Source organism: Sorghum bicolor, chromosome 6 (assembly GCF_000003195.3).
Source record: "Sorghum bicolor cultivar BTx623 chromosome 6, Sorghum_bicolor_NCBIv3, whole genome shotgun sequence".
In the NCBI taxonomy this organism is placed as follows: Eukaryota; Viridiplantae; Streptophyta; class Magnoliopsida; order Poales; family Poaceae; genus Sorghum; species Sorghum bicolor.
Window position 1 is genome coordinate 50,637,122 of NC_012875.2, and position 17,872 is coordinate 50,654,993.

Consider the following 17,872-nt stretch of genomic DNA (forward strand, 5'->3'; position numbering starts at 1 on the left):
TGATGTATGATAAATTGCTTGCATTTGAAGACCATCGGTACATTATTGACATTTTACTACTGCACCTCAATACTGCATAACCGTTGATATTACATATATCGCATTCTACAAGCCAGAGTACTTAGCTCTTGATAGAGTTTGGAGTTCAGCCCCTTATTTTAATCCTTCCCTTTAGGAGATTACAATGAAGGACTGTTTGACAAGGCTAGCAAACCAATAATAAGCACTTGTGATGCTTCTTCTTCTTCTTCTTCATACCGAAAAACTTGCTTTGCATAGTAGTTGCATAACCTGCATCGTCTACTGGTGTCTGCTATGATTCAGAAGAATCAATATTTTGTCAGAGGAGCAAATCCGTGCTTAATAGCTGCCGACCAAGTCTTATCGATGTCCATCATATCGTCGCCGCTCTCATGCATATCCCAACCTTCCAGAGCATGCAGTATTCCAGCAATACGCCAGGCACTCATGACCCTTCTGGGCAGCCAATTCTGTGAATACAACCAGTTGTGTCATGCATACTGATGTAGATTGCATTATCTATTTGAGTCATGCATACTGATGTAGATTCCAGCAATGCATACTGATGTAGTTGCATAATCCCAACCTTCTAGGCTTTGAAAAATTAGAAATTCCCTATGTAGTTATGTGATCCCATTTTTCAAAGCTTACAAGAATTTACACGAACAGGTAACAGAAGCCACTATTATTACCTCACAGGTGTGAACATTTTCCATTGTCTCTGGGATCTTCATTGCCGGAGTACTCAAGTAAGTGCAATCCCTGCGGATCTTCTTAAGTGGAAACTGTGATGTAGGAATGAACGTTGTTCCTTTTGGTGCCCTCTGTTGCTGTTTATCATCTATGTTATCTCCTATCCAGATCTGTACAATGGAACTTCAGTCAACAGTATATTCTGCTTGCTGGAGGGTTGTTCCTTCAGTTATATTATATGTCCTAGTTATAAATATTTTTCCTACTAGTTTTCTTGTCATCTGGTAGTAGATGGTATTTCCAAAACTTGCTATCACTAAAGCGCAAAAGGTTTAGTCCATAGATGTGAAACAGCAGAATGTGTTAACAGCCAGATTTTGTGTAAGTAGGACTATAGTACACTAAGTACAGTATGCACTATCCTGTCATGCACTCATGCCTTTGCTAGTGAGGCCCCCTTATGATGTACTCACTCCACGGGCTAAGGCATTTCCTGAGTTTTTTTTTTCATCCCTTTGTTATACACCTCTTACCTTAGGTATGTCTTTATTGGAGAATTTTAGGTAGACAGTTCTACCCTCTGGAAGTCGTGACTTGAGCATGTCATGTTCCTTCTTTTGATTCATGATTACCTGAGCAGAAATATGTTGGTGAAATGTTTTGAAGATTTTGAGAATACCATATTACAGTTAGAATAACATATTAGACAAATAGAGTGGCAGAATGACAGATGTACCTGGATACCTATCTCACATAAGGCGATAGCTGTTCCCTGGGCTACCTTGGAAGTAATTCTTGAAAGAAACACTTTCTTCGTACCAAAAGGGATGCTCTTGAGCACCACTGCAGTTGCTAGGCCACTTCCATCAACAAGTCGCACTCTTAGTTTTGGATATTTTTGTATAAATAGTTCGCCGCTTCTATTAAGTGTCTTTGCCTAGAAAACCAAATATAGTGTTAGGCTCTTCTTAGGAGAAACTAGTGTGTAGTGTGCACCAATTTGTGCAATACTCTGGCTTAAAATTCTATTTGAATCAAACAAACAGGAAATGTGTGCCTACTTGTTTTTGTCTTATATGCTTTTTTGCATTTTCCTTATTATTACATTACATGACCTATAAATGTGTAAGGCAAGTACGATTATCACCTGATTTAGTAGTCCTAGACTGAGCACCTTGACCCCCCTTTCATCAGCATCTAATATTGCCTTTTCGATCAAGCTATTAATGGATTCTCTTTCCAAAGTCATGCCATACTGCAAGAAAGGAAATTGTCAGTAAGATACTAAGGTGTTAGATCATAAAGCACCCCAAAAAAAGTCAAGTACTTGGAAGTTGTATCTTGGTATTGCCCATGTCTGCATCTTGAACTTCTTCATTTGGAGTCTCTCAATGACAAATGCAGACGATCCATAAACCCATGCTAATACCATTGATAGAAAAGCCACAGGCCATATCATCCAGCTATACCATACTGGCTTGTTGGATGGTTTGGAAGCAATGGAGGCAATCCCAATCCTTAGATGATAAGTCGATTGCAAGGTGGTCATATGTGTCAGGTGAACCAGATCTGGTGTTTCATCTGTGACTTTCAGTGATTTCTCATACAGCTCATCGCTTGACTTGTCCATGGTGTTGTACATGTAGTCGTAGAATGGCATGAACAGTGAGTAGTTTGTGCGGAACTGGGTGTGATGTAGAGAGTGAAACCTGTAGGACAAAACAATGGTTGAGAGGTATCATTGCCCCCCTCCCCCAAAAAATCCTGTTCACATGGGAATTCAAGGGATCCCAAATCTCATCACCTGGTACTGGTTGACAAGATTTTTATTTTCATGTTAAAATGTTATACTTACGATGGGGTGTACATGAGATACTTCAGAGGAGGGAAGGCTTTGAAGATCCACTTTGGTACCAGTTCAAAATTGCAGTGCCCCATATTATTCATGAAGTCAATGTACGCAATGTACAAGACAATGCCCAGAACAGAACCACAGCCCATAAAAATGGGTGTTAATGTCGGGATTGAAAACAACATGAAATATACCACATGTTCAGCAAATGGATGGATGACAGCTGTCAGTCGCACAGTAAATTGTGTTAGAACAAAAGACAATTGTGAATTGAGTGCAAAATATTAAATACTGCATTGCCACGCTTTCTATAACACAAAACACTAAAGTGTCTGGACACAATGAACATTTAGTGATTTATTGCAGCAATATTAGTGTATGGTATTTTGTAGAAAATTTTGAAATAGATTGGGTGCTGAAGGACAAGAAATTACTACTCTGGTCATAACTGTCTTTTAAGGTTTCAGAGGACTGCCGTTGGAGTTTTGTAGTCTTTTTTCTTGGGCACATTTATTCTTCAAATTATTATGTTTCCAGCACCAAGTTATTCTCCCATCAGCTGGACTGCTGTTGTGGATAAGTCAAAAAAATGCAATTGCAATAAAAATGTCAATACTGCATTCCTGGCTACTATGCCCATTCTTTATTCCTTTACGAGACACTCTTCTTTGTTCTTATTCTTATTTAAAATATCGTGGACTCCATGAGTAGTGCCACCCGAAGTTATCATGCAGGATCACTATTTTTTTACCTATTGAACTTGGCTTGGAGGATTTTTTTTTTATCTAATACGCACCAGAACTGCATATATCTTTATTGAAGTAGAATGAGTTTTACTCCACGCGTCTGGCAAGTCAGTGGTGTTCCGTTGGTCCAAACAGATTATGGCTGGAACAACTACGTGTTGGTCCAACAAGACATGGAGGATTATAATAATGATGGATTCATTTTGGCAACTCAGATAAACTGTTGATGTTACTTACAGGTTATGGGTTCTGTGACGATGGAGGCATGGTGGTGTGAGTGGTAGCGAGAGTAGAGGAAATGGTGGTGCAAGGCTCTATGGAACCAGTAGTAGAGGAACTCAACAGGCCCCATGTGAAGCAGCACAGTGACGATGGCCCCATCAGTTCTCCAGATCGGAAGGAGCCTGACATTCGGGATCATTGCATAGGCCAGATAGAACTCGAGCCCATTGAAGATGATCTGGTCATCCCTGTATACAGAATGGTAAGGACTGTATTATATTGCAGTGCAGATGTGCAAGCTGCCGAGTTAAAGTTAGAGTTAGCCAATGCAACAATATCTGATATGTGGGTCTATGTGCAGTAACAAACGGTTGCCTGTGACACTTACCAGGACCTCTCCCGGTCCACCTGCTCGAACTCAATACTACGGTCCACAATCACGTTCTTTCTGCGAGCGGTCTGATAGCGAGACAAGCTGATCCAGATTTGGTTGTGGATCATCCTCAGCAGAAGGGCTGGTAACATGGTGGCATATGCTGGGTCAAGGTCTCCCCACCCCTTGGTTGCGACCCTGTGGGCAGTGTGCAGCACCGCAGGTACCAGGACCAGGTACTGTCCATTCAACACAAACTCTGAATCAGTTACAATAGGATAATGAATGCTTGTAAATGTGTTCAGATCTTTTGGTCCTTAGCAGCACGTCAGTTCATCCGTCTGCATTCATTTTCTCATGCAGTCATTTATATGTACAACTACTACCTCTGTTTTTATTTACATATCGTTAAAGCTTTGTTCGAAATTAAATGTTTGTAATTTTACTATTTGTTTCAAAAAAAATTATAAAAATTCATGACATAAGATCTATGTTTTTAGATTCATTATGAGAAATATTTTCACTATGTAGTTTATATGTTGTGAATCAATAAGATCCGTTGAATTGAATGGTCAAAAATAGTATTGTTTGACTTAAGACAAACCTAATATGACATGTAAGAAAGAACGGCGGAAGTACTACCGGTGATTTAGGCTTGACACAATAAAATTTCGTGACTTCATGAGGATCTGGCCGATGTGAGCTGACTACTTTTAGCAGAAGGTAAGTACATAAGCGCTTAAATCTCTTTTTTAGAAACAAAAATCCTACAGAACATTTTTTTTTTGAAAGATAAATGGGCCTGATATTGGCAGATGATTTAATTTTTCTGTGCACCCATTATTGGCTTGATACCAAAGTCATGTCACAACTAAACCAATAACCTAGAATCATGACAAAACCATTCCAATAAAATCAATAAGATACGGAATATGCATCTTATGAATCTATAACCACTATAACAGAATGAATGCAAGTATATTTGTTGGATGAACAGAATGGTTCTCTGGTGATTCACTGCGATTATTGTCTACTGCAACACTGGTACACTACCAATGCAAACGCCCCCCCCCCCCCCCCCCACACACACACACCACCATGACCACATCATTTCTAGCTGTACTGTACTAATTTGATGCAGAATCTAATCATCAACCAGTTTATTTATTTTCTGCTTTAACTACTCTATTAGCTGTGCTTGTTGATCCTTGTGGCCACGTCATTAGCTAAAGAACAGAAACACTATCTCCCTCTGTCAAAATCTGAAACCTAAAACAGTCAAGTATTTGAGAGAAACAGTAAAGGTAATTAAGACAACACAGATATGTGTAAGTCGATAGTTTTGCATACCTTGAAGTTCCCCATCCATTGCCATGGCCATTCTGTCAAAGGTCCCGGGCGTGTTGCCATGGTGATGAAGGAGACCTTGCTTTCTTCCTGGGATAAGCAGTTACCTCAGCTAGCTATGCTATTTTGGTAAGCGCTTCAAGCTCCCCTCGCATTTTATATGCAGGGTGCAGGGAGGGACAGTAGGATTTAGCAAAAAACACCTCCAAAAGTATATGTTTTCAAAAGCCTCTCTTAGATTCTTCCTTTTTGTCAGTCATCTTGTGAAAATGTTGTGCTGCTCTCAGTATTATAATATAATAACACTTCTCCTATATTTTAGGTGCCCAAATTTTAAGATAATTTCAGGCAACAACTCTTGTACAACTAGTATAAGTAAATTTTTACTTTTGTTATTTCTCTTTGTATCATAATATATTAAATTTTTTGTCCTTGTCTGTCTATAGAAAATATATATAAATTGTTAATTGTCTTTATGTTAATACGAATCGGAATTTATTGGTTTTGTAGTTTTGTCTAACGGGTTATTCTCAGAACCAAAATTTGCAGATTATGCCTACATAAATTGCAATGAACCAAAGCTTCAATTTTATTATAAAATATATGTAATAACCATCAAGACCTGAATTTTAGCTAGTCCCATATAATAATCCAGTCTTTTCAAGAATTGTTCTTGCGGAGGATATATATCACAGAAAATGTACAAAAAAGTGTTAATATCCACAAACTGAAATTCAAATAGGATGTAACAGAATATTTGTTAGACCTGTCCACGTGTTAGCTAACCTTGAGTGACCTAAAAAAGGACTTTCGACTGAAACTATATATAGTATAAGTGTAGCACTCAGTTTCCCGAATGATTTTATGCTACTTTAGAGCTTGTAGCCTTGTACCATATAGCCACAAAAGTAGTATACATAGAGAATACATTTGTACCGGTCACATTCTAAAGGTACAACTAGAAATTAGTGCAAATGTAACAACACTCAAACATGGATACTTAAAACTTGTCGGCTCTAAGCTTAGCATTAGGTGGTGTCACGTGAAGAAGAGAGGGACTAAAACTTTTGAGCCAATGTGAGGAAAAGAGCTAAACTCTTTGGTGCGCTCTGATGCTTGGTATATTAGCGGAGCGCAGATGCTAGCTAGATGCTCCCAATTAATAGAGTCGACATCGACGACGACCAAGGTTTGATAGATTACTCGGCCAGCTTGTGGTATCTGTGCGCCTTCCTGCTGCGACTGTGAGCGCGAGGTGGCGCGGCCGGGAGCCTAGGCACCGCGAAGCACCGGCACCGGAACTGCCGCCGGAGCCGGTCCAGGCCTTTCACCCTGATCCTCTGCCGCAGCCGCTTCATGATCTTGTCCAGGACGGCCCTGAAACCCTTGTGCAGCTTCTTGCTCGCTTTCGCCAGGCTAACGAGCCGTCTCTTGCTGCTCCTCTTCTTCACAACTGCATCAGGATTAATTGTGGTTGGGTCATTAGCCACTTCGTTCGTTTCTCGTAGTATACGTACGACAGATTCTGATGAGATGATATATATTTTCTTTCCTCAGGAATTATTAAAAGATTGGGCATGTTGAAGACGGACATATCGCATATCATCAGCTTAGACAAACGTCAAATATTGTTGAGCAATATGGATGCATTTGTGATGCCGTGTGGCATGTCGTCGTTACATTTGATCTGATTGCTATCACGGTCTTAAAGCCAGCCGCTCAGACTGCTGCAATTATTCGCTTGTCTGAAGAGTCAGCTGAAAGTATTGTTCGTTGATTTTTTTTTTTTTTACAGAAAAACAGTGAAGTTCAGCACCAACAGTAGTGCTGCCATGGAGCCAAACGAACAGATCATAGATGTCTTGATGATGTGGTTAGCATGTGCACGTTATTAGAGAGAAGAAAAAAAGAGGTTGGTTGTCCTCTGCTATCCATCTCCCTACTGACTAAGGAGATCCAGAGGACAGTAGGTTGCATCGCCAAATATGTTTCACTGTTTATACATATGGTGCAAAGCTGCAGCAGTTATGCTTCCCTTTTTCATGCATGATTAACTTGAGACTAAATGGCATTTCCACCTGGGTACGGTGGCGGATGGGTTTTTATCGCTATCGATCGCGTCGGCTTCTTTGTCGTACTACAACTGTATAACACGCTATACATATGACTGATCACGTGATATTCGATATCAAATAATTTGAGGTTTAACCAAAATTATATAAACAAATATATTAATATTCATGATACAAAATAAATATTATTAAATTGATCATGAGATATATTTTTGTAATAGATCTAGTTTGGACATATAAATATTAATATTATATTCACTAGGTCTTCCTGATTTAGGGGGGTGTTTGGTTGAAAATGTTAAAATTTTATAGTATTTTCGTCTTATTTGACAATTAGTGTCCAATCATGGATTAATTAGGCTTAAAGATTTGTCTTATAAATTACTCTCTAGCTATATTTTAAATTTTGTATAAATAATATATATTTAGTACTTTATACATATGTCTAAATATTTGATGGGATAGAAGTTAAATTTTACCGGTACCAACCAAACAAGACCTTTGAGAAAAACGTACACTCTGGGGAGCAAACTGCAAGATGCACGCATGGCGGCATGGGCCGTGGCTGCGAGGGAGCTGGCGGCGAGACGTACCTTGTGACGCCCGCTTCTTGTCGTGGCTATTCGTCCCGCGTAGCCTCGCGTTCTGGACGGCCTCCGTCAGCGTCTCCAGCCGCTCCCGCATCCGGCTCTGGACGTGGCTCCGGGTGCACTGCAATATATGCATCACATCATCAGCGTAACCGCCGGCGCCGTCGTCAGCCACGGTGTTTCTTTGGCCTTGTTTAGTTGCCAAAAATTTTGTAAAATTTTTCAGATTCCCCGTCACATCGAATCTTTAGACGTATGTATGGAGTATTAAATATAGATAAAAATAAAAACTAATTGTACAGTTTAGTCGGAATTGACGAGACGAATCTTTTGAGCCTAGTTACTCCATGATTGAACAATATTTGTCAAATACAAACGAAATTGCTACAATGCTTATTTTGCAAAAAATTTTGAAACTAAACAAGGCCTTTGTGCCTCTCTGTAATTGAAACGGAAACGGACGACGAGGACGGATGGGTGGGTGAGCGGTGACCGCTGGGCGCTGGCACTGCCGCCGCCGCCGTCTTTTTTTTAGGCTTTTTTTAAAAATTCTCATAATTACATCTTTAATTTTGGAATCTGGATTCAGGGCTTGGCGTAATAGTAACGTTACTTTGGACTAAGTTAACATTGTTTGGTGGCATCTACCATGACGTCAAACTTGGCGCCACTGCCAATGATGTCAAGAGTGCACGTAGTTTGTGGGTTTGGCGTCATTACCACTAGCGCCAAAGCAGTGTAGCTTAGCGTCAGTAGCAATAATACCAAACCTTGAGTCTAGATTTTTAAAATCAAACTAACAGTGACATGGTTATGAAAATCTTTCGAGAAAAAAGGGCAAAAAAAAACACACAGCGCCTCCACTAGCAGAGGAAGAACCTTGATGTGGTACTTGACGTAGGACTGGAAGTTGAGCAGGATCCACGCGGTCTTGGCGGCCCGCTTCCCCCTCACGTGGCGCGACAGGACGCCTGCCCAGGTGGCCCATGAGACAGGTTGTTAGTCATGAAGCCCGGCCCACCTACTAGAAGCCCCCGCTGTTAACTGGAGCGACACGGCCGGCCCCGTGGACCCCGTCGCGTGTACGATTCGACAGGAGCAGCTAGCACGTACCGAAGGAGACGAAGCCGCCGTTGGTGGTGAGGTGGTGCACCTTCTCCCCGCGCAGCTCCGGCGGCGGGATCGGCGACCAGCTGCACTTGGGCGCCCACGCGAACGAGTTCCCGACGTCCTGTAGCTCCTGCAATGACAAAAGTTCATCCGCCGCCCGGCCGCCCGCCATGCATGTGCATACGAGAAGGAGGTGGGGACCTGGAAGAAGGAGGTGGCGATGGCCAGGTCCGTGTCGTCCCTGAAGCGCATGGGGAAGATGGCGTTTATCGTCTCATCAGCCTGCATGCAGAACGTACGCATTGTTAGCGATCGAGCTGCATTGCATATATACGTTGGTGGTCAGTTCAGGCTTGTGCGTTCCCTTGGTTATATTTCTCTGACAGACTGAAGATATATACGTAGTAGTTTACTAGTTTCAGTTAGTTTGTTGTGCGCACGAGAATTGAATAAACGCACCGTCCTGCTGACGAAGAAGGGCTCCCTCTGGTTGTACACGAGCCTCATGGTGCCCGGCGACGAGCCGAGGCTCCCCAGCATCTCCTTCAGCTGCGAGCTCAGCACCACGGATTGCAGCAGCGACACCTGGTTAATGGCCTTCACGCGATCTATATATGTATGTATGTATATATATTCAGAGCGCGATCAACCGGCTGTCATCGTTGGGCTCAAATGTGTTTCAAATTTCAATTGCAGCTAGCGTTGATGGGTTCTTCGTAGGGTACCTTTCGGCCGGGCGAGGCCGGAGAAGTTGAGCTTGAGCGTCAGGGCGTATCCTTCCCTCGGCGGCTCCACGATCTCCGCGAACCTGCCATACGTCTTCCTCGTCTCCTGCAGGGTCAGTTCAGGCAGGCGGCTCGCCGCCGACGACGACGAGGGTGCAGCCGCCTCGTGGGAGAGCGACGGCGTCGATATCGACAGGAACACGTTCTCAGGATCCGACACTGAAGCCTGCAACATATATATGCATGGTTTCCGCGGATGTATTATACACATGATGATCATTCTTCGTCTGTTTGCTCGCCAAGCAGGAGCTGCTGCAGCACACAAGGTGCTTGGAAATGGTATTACATACCTCCACATGATATCGAATCGATCCAAACTCGAAGAAGGTGTGGTCAACAGGCATTGGTCTTTCGGCGCTGCAACAAACACACAATTGAATTTCGGTCCAGGGGTTTCAAAATTTTGCTCGCCCCACATTCAAATATTACAGTGTCAGTTTTTACTACACCACTTGGGAGCGAACAGAGTGCAGAATCATCATGCCCGGAGAGAGCTACTCCGTTTACCATCGCGCATACGGATTACAGACTCCATGTTTTTATTTATAAGCAAACTACAGAAGGGCAACAACCTGCAAACTCACCTCTGCATCCTCGTCAGGATTTCGACCAGAACCCGGGATCCACTGCTGAAGAACGCCATGGCGTTGGCACAGTTCGACACCCAGGACCAGGACCAGGGATCAAATAGAAGGGGAAAGGAGAGAAGAGAGGTACAAGTGTTGCTTTGCTATCAGGATCATGGTCTGGTGGATGAAAAAAACAAATTCTCGGGACACCAGGGAGAGGACGCCGGTGGGCGGTGGCTGCCTGACTGGTGAGACGTGAGGGGGACCTCTCCTGGCTGCTGCTGCTGCTGCTGGTGAACTACTTCTGAAGCAACCTCCTGAGCTCAGCCATCCCGTTTGCTTTGTTTCCAATGCACTCCACAATCATTTCAGGGCTTTTCCGAATAACTCCACAGGCAAATATGGAAAGTCCCGAATGGTGTTGAGTGTTGGATCTGGAACAGACAGTGCAGATGACACCAACCTGGTAAATTTTTTTTCCACACCAATTCAAGATGTTGGAGTAAGCCTAACCAAACAGGTCCAACCTTTTTCTGTTTATTAGAAATTAAAAAAAAAATCAGACCAACTGCACCTGTCAGTAGGTGAAACATGTGAATGACATCACCGACAGTAACGCTGACTGAGGTACACAAGTTTATTCCAATTGAATTGCGCTTTCATGCTACAACATTTAAAGATATTTTGGATCAAGACAACATGTCAATCACATCCTAATCTCCTTTTTGAAAAGAAAAAAAAGCAGAACAGATATCACATTCCTATGTTTGAGTTTGAACCTAGGCAGTACAGCATCACACGCTCAAATTGCAGGATGCAATAGAATCCAGAAGCCATGTATGAGGAATGGCTTTGCAGCCAACCGTGGCTGCCAGTTCTTGAGCCTCAGCTATTCTCTTATTGATGGTCTCAAGGGTGTTGGGACTGTTTCCTTGTGGTGGCTCCATGCTGTAAAGAATCAAGGATGCACAAGAGAGCTGAGTCTTCTCCAAAATGGAACCCCCTCCTGCGGCAATCAAATCTTCAAGGTTGGCCTTGTATCCCGGCATGAAATGGCCACTGAAATAGAAGGTCAACCCAGCAAACAGGTTTGGTGCCTACAGAAGCAAAAATGTGTGCAGTCAGTATACCAAAAAGATTGTTACATTGAAGTAATGATTTGCCTTATTCATTCCCAGAATTCATTTGCAAACCTGCTGCATTGCTCGAAGCCTTCCTGAGCGAGGCCCATTAACAGAGCCATGAACATCACAGCTTATCTCATAGGGCTCTTCTGGGATTGGTTTCCTAGCCTCAATACAGTCTTTCAGCCCTAAATATCAAATGTGAATTTGCATTAGAATAACTTCCTTGCAGAACAGGGCAGTCTAAGCAAAAGCAACCTAGCAGATGCAAGCAATATACTAGATACAGCACTTGATTGAACTATCCTCCCTAAGTTGTGATGGCTACAAAATCACAATTGACAAAGACATACCACAACATACATAATTTGGTTAGCCCTGACTGTTTTTTATTGATCTTCAGAGAAAATGGACTTACAGTTCACATTGAGAACCCACTTCCCAGCTAAAATTGCCATGAGAACCTTGAGTGTCCTAGCACATGCCCCACGTTCATCCGTATTAGCAATCACATGAGTCACATCCGAACTCCAAGTGTTAGTTACAGTGATGCCAGTGTGACACTCAAATTGATCCAAGATTTCCTGTGAAGTTTATGAATATTTCAGGGCACATTACATATTTGAATAAGCTATAAAGTACTTTTTAGTTATGAAGATCATATCAAAAAAGCAATTACCTTCTCATGGCCAATGAGGGCAGATCCACATATCACCCATCCACTAGTCAGAAAAGGTGAGGCAGTCCAAAGTTCATCCCTTTGCATTGGAGAGGGTGAATTCAGACCATCAGTGTCAGAAGATGGTCTGCAAAATTCAATGAGGGGTCATAAGAAGACACAATCAGGTGTAGCAAAATGCAGTTATGTATAACAGGCACAATGGCATACTGCTGTAACTTGGCCTTCTTTTTTGACTTTGATCTTTCACAAGGCAACTTTTTTGAAGAATGTGTAGAACACAGCATAACGAAGTTCTCCTGGAGCAAATCACATTTGTTCAATGAGATAACCAACAAATATTTTCCCACAAAAAAGGGCACACAATTTCACTTACAATGGACAACCCAGATTTAAGGAACAAGACTTACTTGATCCCATTTGCAGCCTTTGATGTTGTAGGCACATGGGACATGAAAACTATTGCGGCAGCTCTTCACAAGGCAGCCAAGTGCTGCACCTTTCAAGCCACAAACACTGCATTTGATCTTAGAAGCACGGGCCAACTCAGGCTCCAAGTTATTTGCAATGTCACCAGTAAAGAATGCTTGAGGAGCCCTGTATAATAGGAGTACGTGTACCAATCAGTGAAATGAAGTATATGTTCATTCAGAAACAGTATCATGAAAGTTGCCAGTAGCATACCATTCAACACATTTCTCATGGACATGATGAACACTTGATTTCCAAGCTTGATCAGCTTCTATTGGCTCCCCATTCAGATAATGTGACAAAGGTCCAGTACACTATAAATTACAATTTACATTAGATTCTTTGAGTATACAAGAAACAAGCGGCAGGTCATATCCTAGATAATAGTAAACAAGTTTTGCAAGACCAACCTCAGTGACTTGGGAAGAATGACAGAACTCACATTTCCAAGCACTGGCCATGGTTGTTTGTCCTGTATTTGTGTTCAAGATCACATTAGCATCTTGCATTTCCAAATGTTCTGAAAGGAGTTCAGGCAGGAAAGGACTTACTTTGAACCTGGTCATTTGATTTTTGCCTCTTCAATTCTCTGGTATGGTCATCCATTACATTTGTCTCTCTTTTCAATGCAGTTTGAAGAAGTGATCTGCTTGTTATCTGACAGAATAGCACACATTTAAGAGTGGCTCTACAGTCCTACAGAAGTATTTTTTTTCTAAACAACTGTTGAAAAAAAAATAAAGGGCGGAAAGGGGGATATAGAATTTTACCAGTTCTCCTTCAAGGTCATTGCTGTCACAATCCAAATCCCCAGGGCCGTCAGAAGATTGTGACCCAGAATGACCCTTTTGTACTATAGCCGTTGGTGCAACAGCTGCAGCACCAGCATTGTTCTCTACTGCAGGATCTTTTGCTTGAACACCCTCCATGTTCCCAAATGCAGGTCCAGTTGACTGATCATATACTAGCTTTGAAGCAACAGGGTTGTAAGATTTCATCTGGTCATATTTCTCCATCACCCCACTTCTGTTTCCTGACTCTGGTGTTCCATGAGATGCTGTCTTTGCAACTGAACAAAAAGAATTATTTTTGCCACTCAATCAAGACTTTGACAGACTACTACTTATTGACAGTGCTTGGAGTTTATATTATGCAAGAAATGGATGTACCAGGAATGTTAACTTGAGCATCCTGCTGTTCAATCATGGTGCATACGGTAGAGCTGAGGCTCCTGTGAATGCTCACTATCGACTCGAGATGAGAAGCTGGCCTTAAATCTGCCAACAAGGCTGGGCTCAGATAACGAATCAAGGCATCAATCAGAATTCTGAAACAATTCAGTAAGCCGTGATGTACCTTGAGAACAATAGCCAGATTTGCAAATGGCGCAGCTGTAACCTTTTGAAGTCGGTGTAAGGGCACACTTGCTGAAAGAAAGGAACAAACGTGTTACTTCCACAGGGCAAGATCAGTGGAGGGTGACGAGCGTTCGTCGGTTGAGGTGCCTGAAGAAACTACCTGCAGGATGTGTGGTAGCACGGCAGCGTTGTCGGCGAGGTGAGCAACTTCAGGCTGACAAACAAAGTTTTCGCCGTCAGATGACAGAGCAGTTCAGTATACGAATCGATTCGTTCTCATGCTGCTCTCTCACAGTTTGCCTGGATCTAGCTCTAGCTAAGTTCGCCCCCGCTGCTCCGGCCATGCTAAGCTTAGCCGTGCTACTATAAAAGGATCGATGCTCGCCAGTTTGCCTGGATCTAAGCTAAGTTCGTCCCCGCTGTTGCGACCATGCTAAGCTTAGGCGCGCTGAGATCTTGGACCATAAAAAAAATGTCATTTTAATATCTTGATAGAGTTCTACCGAAAGGCAAAAGCAAAGGACACAAGGAGATTGACCCACCAGACGGGGCAGGTGAGCTCCAGCTCCATCTTCTGCAGGTTGAGCACCAGCGGATTCAGGAGCCTCCTCAGGTTCTCCATCTTCTCCACCCACGACACGAACGCCCCTTCCTACTGCTCCCGCCTCCCCCTCCTCTCCCTCCGATATCCCTTGGAAAGGGCTACGGCCGTGAGGGGACAGAGTCACAGAGAGCCGGAGCGCGAGACAGATGCGGTGCTGACTGCCGAGGGACTTGGAACTTGGAAGCTTGAGCTGGGCGCCGGCTCTCTAGCGCCAGTCAAATACGCGGGGAGAGGGCGGCCAATCGGGAATTCGGAACGAGAGGGAAGTGAAGCGGTGGCGGGCAGGCAGCCGGCTGAACGAAAATGTTTGGGCGCGAGCGCGTGGGCGGTCTGTGAAACCGGACGCTATCCCATCCGCGGGAGGCGGGAGATTTTCGAGCGGCGGGGACGAGTTTTCTTGCCCCTTTTTTTTGGCCGGGCGGGCTGTTTTGTTTCGAGCGCCCCGCGCGCGGGCGGCGGCGGCACATCGCGCCCCGCGCTCTCCTGGCGGCTCGGTAAGAAAGACCTAGGACGAGGAGGGGTGCGGGCTGGGCTGCGGACGGGGGGAGAGAGAAGTGATCAGCTGTTGCGGGCCTCGTGGGCCGGCCTGTTGAAACTTCAAACTCAGGGCTCGACTGTTTTCCTTTCGGATTAGGGGGCTCGACTGTTTTTTTTTTTGGATTATGGACCTAATTGGTTTGCGACCAAAGATTTGGCAGCTAAAAGTTGAGAAAAAAAAAGTTAACAAATATTTGATTGATAAGTCAAATGTGAGAAGTTGGCAAGTTTTGGTATCCAACTAAATACTAGCCAAAACCACGGCTTGCTAAATCCTTGGCTTGGTGAAATTTTTTTTTGATGCAAATTCGCTAAGACTTTATTCAAGCACACTTGGTTCAGCGCAGTCGCGAACGACAATTTTAGGAAGTAAACCAATCAGGCCCTATATATAATAAAAATATTCTGGATTCACAGTTGGTCCACCACGAGAAATTTAACAAAAATTCCAAAAACATCTTACAATTTGATAATTATTTTCTACACGCAAGATATAGGATAGCCATCACACCACAGTCTCAAACACACTCTAAACCTTTCCTTCATGAATGCAAAATCACTTTGTAGAAAGTCAAAAAAAAAGATGCACAACTATTCAGCAGTTGAGTTTGCAAACGCTAGAACACCTTTCCTATCCATCAGATCAACAAAGGACTGCACGGATCTCAGATATATCCATTATGATGTAGCCACGACCCCCTCTCGTCTTCTTTTTGACTTTACTCACACTACCACCACGTCACTTCCCAAAGCGGTCCTCCTCATGTCGGCGGCTATACCATCAAACTTCCTCAACCATCGTCTCCTTATTGATCACCTCCAAGATCTATTTCTATAGCATATTCCTCAATCCTCACTCCCCTCACTCTGTGTCGTCGTCGTTGTCCTCTCTAGTGGTGTCTTACCACCAGATATGTCACTCCCTTCTACTACTATGCTAACCTCTAGATTCATGATGTCTATGACTCTACCATGCCCAACTAGCTTCTCGATTTGACAAAGGCATCGCATCAAGTAGGAAAAAACTTCAAGTCCATGAAAAAACTCAAAAATTTTGCATATCTAAAAACAATGTTCAAATTTAGGTAAACCTATGATTAGGGTTTGTACCTGTTGGCGCTAGCATGGACTCCTGTGAAGTATGGGTAGTGCCCAACCTTGATTCTTGTGCTCAACGAGGAGCGTTGTCGAGTGGTGCTCCTCTGCGATAGCTAATGATGCATAGGTGAAAAGCGAAAGGAAAGAGGTACCTTAGCGGTGGGGTGAGGGGGCAAGCAAAGTGTGTGGAGCGAGATAAATAGGGGAGACTAGGAGGGGGTAAGCGACAATCTAAAGAGGTTGGATTCCATGTATTAAATAAAGAAAAAGATAATACATAGCTTGTCCGGCGTGCATGCTAAAACAAGAAATTTTAAATAATATTAAAAAAAGGTGAAAACCAGATATTGTACCCGTGGGCGCCGACATGGCCTTGGCATCCTGGTTTCTTGTTTTATGGTGAACCACGAGGATTGGGAGGGGCTTAAAAATAATGGAAACCAATTACCCCCCATATGGCTTGCTTAGTTAATCCCCAAACTGAAGTGATTTAAGGTAGGTTTGACTTGTAGAAGATAAAATCTCTCACAATTCTCTCAATCATTTGGACAGAGATTAATTGAACAAAATTTCAAGCAACTAGTTCCACACCATTCAATAAGAACATTTAAGGTTGGATGTTTCATTAGATGGCATCACTACCCTCCTCCCATGTCCACCGCCCTAGGCTCTTCATGTTCCGCCCATCCCTCTATGGAGCAACCTCACTGATACTAAGGATGGACAGGTACACTTCATCGTTTGGTCTAGTCACAAGATTGGAAAAAAAAAATTGTGTCCCATGGGCTACCAGATGACGGCATTTCATTTTTTTCTCATCGAATTTTGTTTCTTGTAGAGAATTCTAGTGTGAATGACTATCAAGTATTTAGCCTGATGTTCTTCACGTCTATCTTGTTTTTCACATGGTTGATGCATATCGAGTATGTTTCTGTTCCTTCTCGTTTGCATCTCTGTGTTACTGCTTTGTTGAATTCATCACTAGGACAAAAAGTTATCCAAACATATAGTTTTAGCATATGAGAGGTGGTAATGTTAGATTAAAACTTAATGTGTTGGATGCACCTTGAGAAGTTCTCGAGGTGTTAGACCATGCGTTGTGTTCAAGGTCTAGGGCCTATCGTTGCATGAGCGATTCGAGGGTGATGTTCCGACAATGGTTATTGGCGTCGCTAAGTTCCGACATATTGGAACTAATCGAATATGGATTTCATATATTATAATCTAGGAATGCCATTATGGTGCTCTAGATTTACTATAGCGAATCTTTCTTAGTTGTAAATGGAGATGCAAGGCAATTAACTTTTGTTTTAATAGAGTTCCTTTTAATTCGAAAAAAGAAGAGGATGGGGGATAGGGTCACGCTGCGTCAGCGCAAGAGTGCACAAAATTAGTAAGGCCTTGTTTAGTTCACCCCAAAATTTAAAAACATTTTTAAATATTCCCCATCACATCGAATCTTGTGGCACATGCATAGAGTATTAATAGATAAAAAAATTAACTGTACAATTTGTTTGTAATTTATGAGACAGATTTTTTGAGCTTAGTTAGTCTATAATTGGACAATAATTATTAAATATATACAAAAGTGCTACAGTTGCCAGATCTATTTTTTTCACCA

The 17,872-nt window shown here is 42.8% G+C and overlaps 3 protein-coding genes across 4 annotated transcripts; all 3 read right to left on the bottom strand.

The window, feature by feature from the left end:
- On the bottom strand, nucleotides 1-5,398 carry LOC8064469 (protein ECERIFERUM 1). Its single transcript, XM_002448115.2, has 10 exons — nucleotides 5,258-5,398; nucleotides 3,923-4,146; nucleotides 3,550-3,782; nucleotides 2,570-2,789; nucleotides 2,042-2,423; nucleotides 1,862-1,969; nucleotides 1,451-1,651; nucleotides 1,248-1,346; nucleotides 714-884; nucleotides 1-491 (listed from the first exon to the last, which is right to left on the bottom strand). The coding sequence occupies exons 1-10, from the start codon at nucleotides 5,315-5,317 to the stop codon at nucleotides 330-332; spliced, it is 1,860 nt and encodes a 619-aa protein (XP_002448160.1). The 5' UTR covers nucleotides 5,318-5,398; the 3' UTR covers nucleotides 1-329.
- On the bottom strand, nucleotides 6,087-10,852 carry LOC8064470 (actin-related protein 2/3 complex subunit 2B). Of its 2 annotated transcripts, none has more exons than XM_021463234.1 (9): nucleotides 10,396-10,852; nucleotides 10,102-10,168; nucleotides 9,752-9,977; nucleotides 9,486-9,634; nucleotides 9,228-9,308; nucleotides 9,030-9,147; nucleotides 8,796-8,887; nucleotides 7,920-8,037; nucleotides 6,087-6,707 (listed from the first exon to the last, which is right to left on the bottom strand). In XM_021463234.1, exons 1-9 carry the CDS (start codon nucleotides 10,452-10,454, stop codon nucleotides 6,454-6,456), a joined length of 1,164 nt encoding a protein of 387 aa, XP_021318909.1. In that variant the 5' UTR covers nucleotides 10,455-10,852; the 3' UTR covers nucleotides 6,087-6,453. The 2 variants fall into 2 exon arrangements, with proteins under 2 accessions (XP_021318909.1, XP_021318908.1); XM_021463233.1 differs by having other exon boundaries at nucleotides 9,030-9,156.
- On the bottom strand, nucleotides 10,979-14,994 carry LOC8064471 (protein BREAST CANCER SUSCEPTIBILITY 1 homolog). The gene is made up of 14 exons (XM_002448117.2): nucleotides 14,555-14,994; nucleotides 14,173-14,226; nucleotides 14,011-14,081; nucleotides 13,824-13,931; nucleotides 13,425-13,723; nucleotides 13,206-13,311; nucleotides 13,065-13,126; nucleotides 12,868-12,968; nucleotides 12,594-12,780; nucleotides 12,394-12,482; nucleotides 12,184-12,310; nucleotides 11,923-12,088; nucleotides 11,574-11,692; nucleotides 10,979-11,477 (listed from the first exon to the last, which is right to left on the bottom strand). The coding sequence occupies exons 1-14, from the start codon at nucleotides 14,632-14,634 to the stop codon at nucleotides 11,175-11,177; spliced, it is 1,872 nt and encodes a 623-aa protein (XP_002448162.1). The 5' UTR covers nucleotides 14,635-14,994; the 3' UTR covers nucleotides 10,979-11,174.

What these genes read in the sequence shown, in the direction of transcription:
- LOC8064469 (XM_002448115.2), bottom strand. Translation starts at nt 5,317, where the DNA reads ATGGCAACACGCCCGGGACCTTTGACAGAATGGCCATGGCAATGGATG. An exon ending in CGTCACAGAACCCATAACCT is followed by an intron (nt 2,790 to 3,549) that starts GTAAGTAACATC and finishes TGCGACTGACAG; the next exon opens with CTGTCATCCATCCATTTGCT. An exon ending in CCAATAAAGACATACCTAAG is followed by an intron (nt 885 to 1,247) that starts GTAAGAGGTGTA and finishes TCCATTGTACAG; the next exon opens with ATCTGGATAGGAGATAACAT.
- LOC8064470 (XM_021463233.1), bottom strand. Translation starts at nt 10,454, where the DNA reads ATGGCGTTCTTCAGCAGTGGATCCCGGGTTCTGGTCGAAATCCTGACG. An exon ending in CGATTCGATATCATGTGGAG is followed by an intron (nt 9,978 to 10,101) that starts GTATGTAATACC and finishes TATATGTTGCAG; the next exon opens with GCTTCAGTGTCGGATCCTGA. An exon ending in CGGCCTCGCCCGGCCGAAAG is followed by an intron (nt 9,635 to 9,751) that starts GTACCCTACGAA and finishes ATACATATATAG; the next exon opens with ATCGCGTGAAGGCCATTAAC.
- LOC8064471 (XM_002448117.2), bottom strand. Translation starts at nt 14,634, where the DNA reads ATGGAGAACCTGAGGAGGCTCCTGAATCCGCTGGTGCTCAACCTGCAG. An exon ending in AAGGCTGCAAATGGGATCAA is followed by an intron (nt 12,483 to 12,593) that starts GTAAGTCTTGTT and finishes GATTTGCTCCAG; the next exon opens with GAGAACTTCGTTATGCTGTG. An exon ending in GTGGGTTCTCAATGTGAACT is followed by an intron (nt 11,693 to 11,922) that starts GTAAGTCCATTT and finishes TTTGATATTTAG; the next exon opens with GGCTGAAAGACTGTATTGAG.